At 42.2% G+C, this 14,086-nt stretch overlaps 1 protein-coding gene across 3 annotated transcripts in view; it reads left to right on the top strand.

Annotated features, from left to right (window-relative positions):
• Positions 1-575: 575 nt before the first annotated feature.
• Positions 576-14,086, top strand: part of LOC309692292 (uncharacterized protein) — an 88,275-nt gene continuing 74,764 nt past the window's right edge. For all 3 annotated transcript variants that reach the window (XR_014272274.1, XM_082510640.1, XM_082510639.1), the window contains exon 1: positions 576-832. Coding sequence is in view for 2 of the 3 variants with exons in the window: in XM_082510640.1 (XP_082366766.1) it covers positions 821-832 (12 nt within the window). In the remaining variant the exon portion in view is untranslated. The remainder of the gene's footprint in view (positions 833-14,086) is intronic.

Here is a 14,086-nt window from a genome sequence, read left to right as displayed (position 1 = left end):
TCTGACACCAATAAAATACAGCTTTATGAGGAGAATTACACGCTTAAAATATAAAGGAGGATATGAGCTGTGACCTCCAGAAAGATCGAGAGAGGTGCTGCACCAGCAATGTGCAACTGGCACTCAGACAAACACCCACACATACAAAAGCAATCTGGCAAGTACAAAAAAAAAAAAGATGAAAAAAAGACTTGACCTATTTGTATTCATCATCACTCATCTCGTTGGGAGAGATACCCACCCGACAATTAACTCTGAACAATATCAACCAAACTGTATTCTGCTTTGATTAATACAAAACCAACCGACACAAAACCAAGTTTCAGCAACTGTTTCCACTTTAATAAGTCTTTATCATGGAACAGGTGTTTAACAATACAACAGAATGCTAATATATATATATATATATATATATATATATATATATATATGTATATGTATATATATATATATATGTATATATATATATATATATATATGTATATATATATATATATGTATCTAAACTAGGGGTGCAACGATATTCGTATCGATATTGAACCGTTCGATACAGTGCTTTCAGTTCGGTACGCATATGTATCGAACAATACAACATTTGTAATTTATTTTATCAACTTTCCTTCTGACGATGCTGTCTGTGTTGAGCGCTCAGTGAATCTGCGTTCGACTACTCCGCCTAGGCTGCACTGTCGAGCGCAGATCCACTGAGCGCTCAACACAGACAGCATAGTCAGAAGGAAGAGCACAGGGCAAGTTAGCAAGACAGAAGTTAAGCTCTCCAGATCTGGCGTTTGGAATTATTTTGGTTTTCATGTGACGTATGACCCTGAAGGTAAGCGAGTCATGGACTAAAGTAAAACAGTATGTTGGATGTGCTGTGCAATGCTCAATTACATGGGTGGGAGCTAGTGTGTTAGCGCAGTTAGCTCGTTAACGTGTTGGCCGTCTAGCCCCATGCACGGGGCGATCGGCGGTAGCTCGTTAACGGAGATTTGCCGTGTTGTGGCGTTAAGGTCATTTCAACGAGATTAACCTGAAAGCACTAGTGGGAACACAACGAATATGACTGCACATTTACGCCGACATCATCCTAGTGCAAAGACAAAAACAACAAGCATGCTACTAACTTTAGCCGAGTCATTTAGACAGCTGTTAGCACATGATTCTCCTTATGCTGCTGAGAATATAGCCCAGAAGAAGCGGATAGTATAGCTTTTATTTTGGAAAGAGACATTTCTCTGTAATAAACTCTCTTTTCCAAAGATGAGTGATTCCTCAATCAGATACAGGGCTTGCAATATCGCCAGCCCGACGTCCTGGGGCTAGCGATTTTTTTCAGTCGGGCTACCAAAATCTATCTCTTCCCTGCCCGTCGGGCTATTGTAGGAAGGAAAAATATATGTCAATGCTTTTGCATTCTTTCAGAAATGTAGCTGGGTAATTATGTCATTGGCATCGGTGAGCCACTGTCAATATGTGACATATTGAAATCGCGTTTGAATTTGCGCTTGTTTTTTTGCTTTCACTTTGCAATCGCGCGAACTGTGTATAGAGAGCGACAGCACTGATCTGTGAGTGATGAAAATTTGTGCACCAATTCCTCTGACATCGTCTTATTAATCGTTAGCTCACTATGCAAACATGACAAGTGAAATCTCCCGCAGCAAGCTTAAACATGTGAGAGGTTGATCGCGCAGAAAATCACTGAGCTTATGTGAGTGTGTAAAAGCAGGAGGATATATATTTCATTTCTTCTGAGCCAAATAAGACAGGTCAGGGTGAAGAAGTGACAGCCAAAGAAAAGCTTACCACAAAACGGAGAAGTTATGACAAATCAGACTATAAGGCAAAAAGAAAGTGCAGCTTCATGGTTTCATGGACAAAAGAATTTCTGTGGCTGCAATATGACGAGCTAAATAACCAGGGCTGCACATAAGTGGTCCGCAGGTGCGCATTCGCTGTCAAAATAAAAAACACGCACAAGGGTTAGGGTTAAATTTAAAAACTGTACTTTTGAGTTAAAATATATATTTATAATTTTAATAAATGACAAATTAAAAAGGCATGAACATTTATTTTGTATCGAAAAAATATCGAACCGTGACACCAAAGTATCGAACCGAACCGAACCGTGAATTTTGTGTATCGTTGCACCCCTAATATAAACCCAGCACGCCCCTGCGGGCGGTTTATCCTTCAAGCTCGGGTCCTCTACCAGAGGCCTGGGAGCTTGAGGGTCCTGCGCAGTATCTTAGCTGTTCCCAGGACTGCGCTCTTCTGGACAGAGATCTCCGATGTTATTCCCGGGATCTGCTGGAGCCACTCGCCTAGCTTGGGAGTCACCGCACCTAGTGCTCCGATTACCACGGGGACCACCGTTACCTTCACCCTCCACATCCTCTCGAGCTCTTCTCTGAGCCCTTGGTATTTCTCCAGCTTCTCGTGTTCCTTCTTCCTGATATTGCTGTCATTCGGAACCGCTACATCGATCACTACGGCCGTCTTCTTCTGTTTGTCTACCACCACTATGTCCGGTTGGTTAGCCACCACCATTTTGTCCGTCTGTATCTGGAAGTCCCACAGGATGTGGATGAAACTCAAAAGTGTTTTAAACCTGAATTATTTTAATTATTTTATTGGCCCACACGCCTGTAAAGACAGCCGTCTCATGACACTTTGTGATATATTCTATTCAAATGTACACTTTTATATATCTAGCGCCAATAACAACAGTCGCCTCAAGGCACTACATATGGTAATGTATTACAAAGAAACCACAATGATCTCAAATCCCCTATGAACATGCACTTGGTGACAGTGGGAAAGAAAAACTCAATTTTAACAGGAAGAAACTGCCAGCTAAATCAGGCTCATGGAGGGGCAGCCACCCACCACACCTGCTTGGGAGTGAATGGGAAATAATCACCAGTCCACACGTACTTTGGTATTTGTAGGAGTTTTAGAAAACAGGGAATCTTTGACTTCTTTTTTGATGTCAGACTGTGTGCCTTGTTATTGTTGAATGTCTATTAATTGGCCGACATTTCTTTATGGTTAGGGTTATAACGCCACATGTTGCTTTACCATGCTCTCTCCAAACCCCCAGTAGCACATACCCCTAGCTGTTGCTTCTCATTTTTGTGTTCCTTGGCTCAATATTACAACTTTTTATTACAACTTTTCATCAGTCTGCTCTCATATTTACTGATTAAAAGACAAAAAACGTCTGCATTTGGAGGTCAGAAGTGTAACGGAGGCATAAGTAGTGTTCCTATCAGGGACCCATGTCATAGACACCAGTTTTTCACACATCAGATAAAGTGCAAATATTCCAAATTTATAAATTTGTGCTCAGTGACACAAAATAACATTACAATTTGTGTTTATAAACACAAAAATAATCGATTCAGTTCTCATAGCTTTTTCACAGACCTCTGAAAGGCTGAGCTGATATAGAGGAAAACTGACCCTCAGGCTCTCTTGGTCTGTGACCTGAGTAAAAACTTTCTTGTCGACTTTCTGGGCTCAAGCATTTGTTTCAGGCCATGCTGAATAAAACATGAACATTTTGTAAATTTAATTCATACACTAACTGTGATTTCACTATTTGCTGTATATCATCTAATTAAAAACACATAAAAGTTGAACGAACTTGCCAGAAATTAGGGCTTAAAAATCTTTTTTTCATAACCGGCAGGTTATACTATACTTTGCATGCGAAAGGATTAATCACATTACAGTTCAATAATGGCCCAGTCAAGAGTTCTGACACAATCAACATCATCTTTCACCTCAACAGAAGCCCTAAGTAATTCTCTAAAAGGTCGATGCAACAGGGCCAGAGCTCCAAACATTTGAACTTTCTCTGTTTGTCTGTGGGGGGCAAACTCTTGCAGCATGTGAAAAACTACTTCATTCACAATAGGAGAGGAGGCTAAAAATGTTTTTGTACAACATTGTTGGCACTCCTGTTTTATGGTATGTCTTATATCTATCACCTGTAATGTTTATTGCAACCACTGCTCACCTCTTAATGCAACTTAAAGTGATATAGTGCTATTTTTTTTTGTATAAAAATGGCTTCCAGTCCTGCAGAGAACTCAATAAAAAGGATGAATTAATTGGAACATGTTCCATGTCTCATAACTCTGCAAGCTCCTCTTATTTGGATAATATCCAGCACCTTCAGTGTCTTGCCGTTACTGCATAAAAAAAAAGCCAGAGAACCAGGGAGATTAAAAGTCAATAATTTTGGGCGTAATCAGCCAATGCCACAACCCCAATCCAAAACGTACCCCCTTTATACCTACCGCCAAAGACAAACACTCACTGTCAAAGTGCTTACAGTCAGGTGGTTCAGTCGTAAAGTCTCATAATTGTTTAATGGTGCGTTTTATGAGGCCACACTGTGAGTCAGTGCAGCCTGAGGGCCCCGAATTCCAGATGATAACACGTTGGGTTAGGTAATGCAGGGTTAATCACAGGTGGATATTAGTTCACTGTGGGCTTTGCACAGCTGCTCAAAGTGTGTGCAGCCTTGGGGGAAGAGGTGCATCTAAAGCTTTCTGCCTGTCTGTCTAAGCCAGGCCGACCTTGCCGTCTGAGCACAAACAGACATCAGAGAAGATGGGGACACGCTGTTCCCCTGCAAATACAGCACACAGCGGCTCACGAGCGCCTGAAAACCCACACCTTTTTGTGCGTGCACACCGAGACACTGAAATGTAACGTGCAAACACACACACACAAAAGATTTGCTGAGGTAGGAATCCACAAGCTTTGTTCCGTGATCAAAAATAACTGTTCCACAGCTGTCTGAGTGCAGTGATGCAGGGTAACCTGATACTGTCCCACAGTGCTGTTCCGCACGAGCTGAACAGGCCCCTGTAGACTGTCCCCATAACGCATGCCAAGTAACACATACACAGACACATCACTACATAAAATGAAGGACTGCATACACACTTGTGTACACACCCACACACACCCACACCCACACAAACCCATAAGCAGTGAAAAAAGTAATACATTTCCACACCAATATGCATACAAAGGTGTTTTCGGAGAGGAAAGTTCTCATAACTTTTGAAAGAAGTACCCCCGTTTTTTGCATGTTCACCCTACTGGAAATAGGAAGTTTCTTCAAAAGTTCAAAGTTCTTTGAATCCTTTTTTCAGAGGTCGTTTTTAACCCCTACCTCAGGTTAGGCACTCTCACAGACTGTATAACAAATGGTGGCAGCCACCTGGAAGTCAAGCCTAGACGTAAGCAGCAGCATATTAGAGAAAACGAGTGAAACGTGAGCAGAGACATTACAGCAGGTCTTTAACACTAGTAGCAAATTTTGACACGTCACAGTTAGGTGTGTGAAGAATTTCTGCTCATTTTGCTTCCAGCATCCACACAATGGGAAGCATTGCAGAGAGAGAAAATGATGACGATGAAATTGTATTAAAAGAAAATAAAAGGCCACAAAAACCTTAGTACAGACCTGCAATTGGTGGTTGTGTGGGTACAAAGGATTCCTTAGAGCCTCTCTCTAAGGTTTGTGGCTCCTTGTATTCTAAAGTACATTAAAGAAAAGGATCACTTATAGTTTTACGTAATATGACTTTAAAGAGTAAAATATGGGTGCTTCTAACACTACATCTTTTTTCTGATCCTAGCATCCTCCAGCTTAGTGTGCTGGTTGTAGCCTACTTGCTGATATGCTACTTTCAGTTCAATTCAATTTTATTTATATAGCGCCAAATCACAACAAAAGTCACCTCAAGGCGCTTCATAGGTACAGAGAAAAACCCAACAATCATATGACCCCCTATGAGCAAGCACTTTGGCGACAGTGGGAAGGAAAAACTCCCTTTTAACAGGAAGAAACCTCCAGCAGAACCAGGCTCAGGGAGGGGCGGCCATCTGCTGCGACCAGTTGGGGTGAGAGAAGGAAAACAGGATGAAAGACATGCTGTGGAAGAGAGACAGAGATTAATAACAGATATGATTCAATGCAGAGAGGTCTATTAACACATATTGAGTGAGAAAGGTGACTGGAAAGGAAAAACTCAATGCATCATGGGAATCCCCGGCAGCCTACGTCTATTGCAGCATAACTAAGGGAGGTTTCAGGGTCACCTGGTTCAGCCCTAACTATATGCTTTAGCAAAAAGGAAAGTTTTAAGCCTAATCTTGAAGGTAGAGAAAGTGTCTGTCTCCCGAATCCAAACTGGAAGCTGGTTCCACAGAAGAGGGGCCTGATAACTGAAGGCTCTGCCTCCCATTCTACTTTTAAATACTCTAGGAACAACAAGTAGGCCTGCAGTGCGAGAGCGAAGTGCTCTAATAGGGTGATATGGTACTACAAGGTCATTAAGATAAGATGGGGCCTGATTATTTAAGACCTTGTATGTGAGGAGCAGGATTTTGAATTCTGGATTTAACAGGAAGCCAATGAAGGGAAGCCAAAACAGGAGAAATCTGCTCTCTCTTTCTAGTCCCTGTCAGGACTCTTGCTGTAGCATTTTGGATTAGCTGAAGGCTTTTCAGGGAGTTTTTAGGACTTCCTGATAATAATGAATTACAGTCGTCCAGCCTCAAAGTAATAAATACATGAACTAGTTTTTCAGCGTCACTCTGAGGATATTTCTAATTTTAGAGATGTTGCGCAAATGGAAGAACGCAGTCTTACATATTTGTTTAATATGTGTGTTGAAGGACATGTCCTGGTGAAAAATGACTCCAAGGTTCCTCACAGTGTTACTGGAGGCCAAGGTAATGCCATCCAGAGTAAGAATCTGGTTAGACACCATATTTCTAAGATTTTCAGGGCCGAGTACAATAACCTCAGTTTGATCTGAATTAAGAAGCAGAAAGTTAGCAGCCATCCAGGTCTTTATGTCTTTAAGACATTCCTGCAGTTTAACTCATTGGTGTGTGTTATCTGGCTTCATGGACAGATAGAGCTGGGTGTCATCTGCATAGCAGTGTAAATGTATGCTATGTCTTCTAATGATGCTGCCTAAGGGAAGCATGTATAATGTAAACAGAATTGGTCCTAGCACTGAACCCTGTGGAACTCCATAATTAACCTTAGTGTGTGAAGGCGATGCAGCACAGTACCTGTAATACCTACAGCATCTTCTAGTCGCTCTAATAGGATATTATGGTCGACAGTATCGAACGCTGCACTGAGGTCTAGCAGGACAAGCACAGAGATGAGTCCACTGTCAGAGGCCATAAGAAGATTGATTGATTGGTAATTTATTTCAACATGTGAACAATATACAAGTACATTTAGAAAAGAAATAAGAGAGAAAAAAAATACTATACAAATTACATATCAAGATCACTTATAACCTTCACTAAAGCTGTTTCTGTGCTGTGATGAGCTCTGAAACCTGACTGAAACTCTTCCAATAAGCCATTCCTCTGCAGATGATCTGTTAGCTGTTTGACAACTACTCTTTCAAGGATTTTTGATATGAAATGAAGGTTGGAGATTGGCCTGTAATTAGCTAAGACTGCTGGGTCTAGAGATGGCTTTTTGAGTAAAGGTTTAACTACAGCCAGCTTGAAGGCCTGTGGTACATAGCCGATTATTAGAGATAGGTTGGTCATATTTAAGATCGAAGAATTAATTAATGGCAGGACTTCTTTGAGCAGTTTTGTAGGAATGGGGTCTAAAAGACACGTTGATGGTTTGGAGGGAGTAATTATTAAAGTTAACTCTTTTAGCATTCTCCTGTTGGTGGAATGCTAAAAGAAGGGCCTTTAAAGGTGTGCGGTTTTCAGGTGATCACCCTAAATACTGCACCAGACTGCTTTCTTTACATTTTTTACACTATCAAAAGCGAGCATTCAGTCTCTTCCACATCCACTCTGAACATGCTGATTAAATGTTCAATCAAAGTGGAAGCCTGTATGATGTATGTAACCACACACGTATTTTCGAGCACTACAAATAGCCTTTAACCATCACTTCAGATTATGCTGCAGGTGTTCGGGAGTTCAAAGGAAAATGAAATGGTAACACTCCTCAGAAGACTCTTACACCACTTTAAAGATTTAGATGTACTGACATCAATCAGTTTCCCAACATCACTTTCTTTATTTACTAGATGAGAAATCTAAATATGCACTGAAGCACACATTTAAATATGCATCAAAGAGTCACTCATCAGAGTATTCTTTTGTGAAACCTCTAATAAATATTCATAAATTCTGTTTCTTTTGCTTAATATCCTCAATGACCTCTTTAGAATGAATTCACTAATCTACAGACTGTGACTGTACTGAGTACTTCGCAAACTTTTCTATCATTTCAGATGCTAAAACTCTACCCAATGCGTGTACTGATTGAGCCACTTAGTGAAATTGTCAAAGGTGTGCTTTTTATGTTGGTTTCTGCTTAACTGCCTTTTACAGAAAAGAAAAGAAAAACAATCTTTGAGTGACACAGCACAAGATAAGCTTCCTTATATTCCAATATTTTGCTAATTTAGGGCTCAGTCACACAAGCCTGGAGTCTGGTTGGAGAACGCCAGTTCTTAGGGAAAGGGTGTATTCTCGGCCTGGTTAGCGTGCAGTTGGCTTTTGCCGGGTGAAATAGGATGCGAAGCTCCCTGCCGGTAACTGATGCCCTCAGGGGTCAGTGCATTGGTTGTTCTTGGTGTCCGGGGCTGGGCGCTCAGGTATGTACCAGCTCACTCCCGGTGACTACTTGGTGGGGCCTGGTGCCTGTTGCTCGGTCAAGCCTCTTCCGAGGCAAAGGGGGCCCTCGGGCTGCATAGCTGAAGAGCCAGCTGTGCTGCCAGCGTGCCCGCTGGTCCAGAGCCGGCGGGCACGCCACTGCAGCCCCCTCTGGCTTCTGCTCCGTGGCTACTGGGTGACCCCTCATCTGGGGCTCTCCTCAGCTCTTCCCAGAAGGGTGGCACGGATGCCCCTCCGGTGGTCCTCCTTGGGCTCTCGCACTCTTGGGCCTCTTGATGTCCGGGGCCTGGATCTCCTCCATGCCTGCTTCATGCCCTGGGGGACAGGGCTATGGCTCTCTACATCCTCTAGCAGACCATTACATGGGGAAACCTTTTGAATACAAGCGCGTTGATCCACACAGGTGTTCACTGTTCATAGACATAAACTACACCTTTATTGGCTGCTATTTCCAAGCACATTGTGCGCTGTCGGTCCTGCTTGCTACACAACAACATTCAATATTTAGTATTTACTGCTGTTTACACTTAGCTAGATTAACGTGATGGTGTTGTGTTTAGTATGTTGCTCTGTTTTTTTTTTGCTTGTTTTCTCTTCTTTTTCTCTCAACAGGAGCATCCAGGAGATTTGTTTCTTTTTAAGTGCTCTTTCTCACTGTCCCTCTGCCCTTCTGTTTTTCTTTTCCTTCATCTTTCTTTCTCCCTTTCCTATCCCTCAGTCATGTCTGTCCCGTCTGTAACAACTGAAAATAAAATAAAATAAAGTAAAATAAAATAAAATAAAGAGTTGTAATATTTTCATATTCCAGGTATTCCTCATAAAACATGTTTGTGACATGAGGCCACAAAAGAAGAAGAAGAAAAAAAAAAGAAATAGGATGCGAAGACAGTGCTGTGCTAGAAGAATACCGTGGTCGCGATAGCTTGTGTAGAAGACACTGACTTGTCTGCAAACATTCTCTAACCAACAACAGAGGAGCAGCTATGTTTAAAAAAGATGAGTGATCCCAGTTTCTAGCTTGCATTGCATTCTTTATGATCTCACTGCTGCCTAGCATTTGGTGTTTGCATATTTTCTTTGTGACTAGTTTTACCTAGAGACAGAAAACAACCTCCAGTAACCACTTGCCAACCACTTGAGGAATACTAATTTTTCCTAACGACTGGTTGGTTATCAGAGGGGTCACTAAGCAGTCTCTAAGTGTATGTGACTGAGGCTTTAGCGAACACTTTCACAATGAGTGCTAGTAACCCTCTAGCAACTCAGCTGCTTGGTGGAATACGTATTTTTCCTTAGCAACCGGCCAGGTGGTTGCCAGCTGGTCTCTGTGCTTGAGTGCTAGTCAGTGCTCTGGCTTTAAATGTGGTAGCTAAATAAAACAAAAAACTGCTAGGAAGTACATACCAAAGTAAAGTGAAGTAAAGGTTTAACAGTGACATAATCTGTAAACGTGTTTTATTTCAATAGCTCTATATAAGCATGTTATTAATTTTTTTTTAATCACAGTGTAACACAAATTGTTATGTTTTTTTTTTTTACCACCACAACACTCTTATTGCATTTATCACCAAATGAATCAGATGTTTTTAGCTCCATATGTTTGTTCTCCCTGTATTTTCTAGCACATCAGTTAGTTTGTGGGAGTCCATGTTTCCTTTCCAAGAAACATGAAAATGTTTAATTACAAATGAAAAGAAAAAACATAAAAGTAATTTCATGGTTCCAGAGCAAACTGCAGGATTATATGTGCATACATTAAGTGGGCTGCCGATGCATGAATACATGACAGGTTAAATTAAAAGCCTGCTTCAAGTCTCCACACATATACTGACTGTATATACCGTACCTTCCACCTACACAGGCTTGCTGTCCATGTATCCGAGGGAAGGTGTTAAGCCTCCTAATCAGATGACAGAGTCGCTGCAATCTCTGTGGTAAACCTTGAGGCCTGCATCTTTGATCCCGTACATACGTGCTATTAAACAAATCCTGACTATGTGGTGCGTTTGATGGGAAGTCTGACGTGTCCTCAGGTGTGATGGCACTTTAAGGCCTCCCAGCTTGCCTCTGCAATGATTTTTTAGTAGAGTGAAAGAGCATCAATGATCTCCCCATGGCTTCAGTCAATGTGTGTGTTGCCGCACATCATCAGTGAATGCTCACGGATGAAGCAGCGGAGAGGCAAGAAGTGTGAGTTTATTTTAGAAACTCTAAATTTGAGTTGGGCGCACATGTAACTGAGCAGAGTAACACAGCTCGGTTATTTGTTTGGACTTACTCGGAGAAGAAAACGTGGCATGAATTAGGTTATGGAAATGAGGCACAGTAATAATATTATTTAACACCCCTTCTCCCCATCCATACCTTAATTTTAATTTGATTGGATTTACATAACGATTTCCCATTAACCGGCTCCCCGGTGACCTCTCACTGATGGCGCCAACTGGTTACCCTACCCCCACGAAAACATGCTCACACACACACACATACACACACACACTTTCATCTTTCACGCCATTACTTAAAAGTCTGTGGGTGGTGCGACTACTTAGCGATGCCATGACCGTGCCATTTACATGCAGAACAAGTCTGATAATATCTCTGTGTACAAAAACGAAGAAGAAGAAAAAACAAAACACCTTGTCAGGAAGTGTTAAGTCATCAAGTGGAGATGACTGTTCAGAGCAAAAGCTGCATGTATAAATTTTAATGCCCATGTTATAAGTTTTTTTGTTGTTGCTTTTTTTTTTTCTTTGAAGATTTCGTTCTGTGTGGTGGCTCCTTCAAAATAAAGCTGTGTTTTAAAGGTGCAGTCAGTGGCTACATTTGCATATTTTCCTGGAAAATTATTACCTCCGGCAAGGAGGTTTAGTGATTACTTCAGTTTTCAGAAAGTTCAAGTGGATTTGCATAAACATTTTACCAGTTGGGGCTTGGCCTAACTTCGAAGTGACTGACTTCTGTTAGTTAAGTTAATCTGGGTCTGGATGCAGAAATATTTTTAAAGGATTCTTTACAGGGTTTCAGGATCTTTGGTCAGTGTTTTCATTTGTTTTCTCTTAAATCCAAATCACAAACTTGAGTCATCTCAGGGTTATCTCCACTCTCCTGCTCTATCTCAGAAGGTGGCTCATTGTTTAACACGGATGAAAGCCCTGAATCGGTTGTGTACCCTGCGGGAGGAAAGCGAGAGGCAGGGGGCCTCCTCCGCTATCTTTTGACACACAGACACACAGACACACACACAAAACACAGATGCCTTTTTCTCTGAACTGGGGCAAATTTCAAACAAATCTCCTCCGCCTATCACATCCTGTCCTTTGCAGCGTTCATCACGATTGAACAAGGAGGGAGAAGAAGAAGACGAAGAAGAAGAGGAGCAGTCCTGGAGATGACCTAAAAAAACAACTCCTTACGGACGTTCTCCATGTCTCAAAGACACACGGCCAGACTATCAAATATTTACCAAAAAGCTGTACCCGATCACTGTGGAGAGGGGGTGTGTTTGGTAAGAAAAGGTCTTTGAAAAAGACTCAAAAGCATCTGCGCTGCAGTACATCGGAGATCTTTCTCTCCTCTCTGGTCTCCGAATGATGATAGGAAGAGCAGGAAAAACGCTTCCTTTCTTTCCCACTTGCCCTCAATTCAGCTGAGTGATTATATGGGCCAGTATGGAGTCTTTCAGCGTGATGGATGCTCACCGCAATTCTTTCAATGCTCTGGGATCATGAAGGAGAATTTGCATATGTATGATCGAGCTGCACAATAAGTAATCTTACCGACACACGCCTGGATTCACTACACACCAGTGACTTAAACCCTCAAACCCAATTTCGCTATGCTAAGGTGCCTTTTCGGATATCAAAACATCCGAAAAGGCACCTTAATTGCAAATTAAGGTGCCTTTTCGGATGTTTTGATATTTTCGGATTGCCGTTGCTCAGCGTGTGCTCAACAAAGTTGAGAAATAGGGAACTCCAAAGCCATGTCATTCATATAAATAGGATTCAAAGCACTCAGTGGTGCACAACCAAGTTTTTTTTCCAGTTACAGTAATCTCTCAGCTGCATTGCTCTTCCTAGCCACTAGGGGGTAGAGGTCCTCTGTTATGAGGGGCTCCGCAGGCACTGCAGGGAGAAGAGGAAAACCGATGCCATGATTTCAAATGAGCGGCCTTGTAAACATGCCACAGACAGTTGTTAAGATTATAATGAAAATGGAGGAGGGGTGCCACAGTGCACCCTACAGTGTATCCATTGTCCAATATGCAAAGGAAGCAGAAGGAGTTCTTTTAACTATAGGAGAGGTGAAAATTTTGATTTTTACATCGTCACCTGGGAGCATTTACAATGCCGCTGTCTTAAATCCTTCAACCACCCTGGCAACATAATAGCCTCATTCTCTCCATGCAGGCAATTATTCTAGCTTTTAATTGTGTTGTTGTGGAAAGTGACATCACTGTCACTCAGCCGTGTTCGTACAGTGTATGCTGCTGTCGCTCAGACCTGCCAGGTGTTCGTTTTGGGACAGTGTGTGTTTGTGTGTGCATGCTTTGTAAGCCTGTGTGTGCCAATGTGAGCCAGAGTGGCAGCGACACATCTGATCAACTTGAGCGCGTGGGTGACGGTGTCTGGGAGGTGACAAGGGCTTGGCGATGGAGGTGGATTTGCCTTTCTTCAGGTGACAGAGTGTTGGCATCCACACCGTCTGCGTTACCTGCAGAGGGACAGTTCAGAAGTGAGTCTTCTCTTCTTTTTTCCTCTTTTCTTCTCTTGTTCTCTGTTCTGATAAGATCGTGTGTATACTGTCAAAGGCATTGAAGGGAGGCGATCTCGGGTAGAGGTCGCTGATGGCTGCCTCGAAGCACCGAGGGAGGTCACTCTCAGTGTCAGCTAGGATAGCCATCAAGGGTCCTCTGACCTGTGGAGAACCCCCGTCTCTCTGTTGTGGCTCCTTTTTGCAGGGAACCTACACAAAGATATATAAAGCATGCATACAGACTGCCTCGAGGCAAGAGATGAGGAGATAGTGGATGGAAAAGCACGTGGATGGCTGGAGGAAAAAGCAAGGAAGGATGAGTTGAGGACAATGAGAAAGAGAGAGGGATCTGAGAGGGTCTAGGGAACCTGCATGAAGAAATAGTGAAAGTAGGTGAAAAGAGATGGAGCTAAGATGGGCAGCGAGGGAAAAGGATGTATTGGATCAAAGAAGATAATTCTATATGGCATCATAAGGAGGAGAAAGGTCTTATGGACCCTGGATGATGGAGTGGAGGCAGGAGGGCACAGAGGAATGAGTGTATATATGAAATATTGAGACAGAAAGCTTCAGAGTCATGCCCATTGTGGAAGATGGAGCATACTGACAAACAGTAAGTATGAAA

The sequence above is a fragment of the Aulonocara stuartgranti genome (assembly GCF_965226115.1).
Source record: "Aulonocara stuartgranti genome assembly, chromosome: 17".
Lineage (NCBI taxonomy): Eukaryota > Metazoa > Chordata > Actinopteri > Cichliformes > Cichlidae > Aulonocara > Aulonocara stuartgranti.
This window is presented reverse-complemented; position numbering and strand designations above follow the sequence as displayed.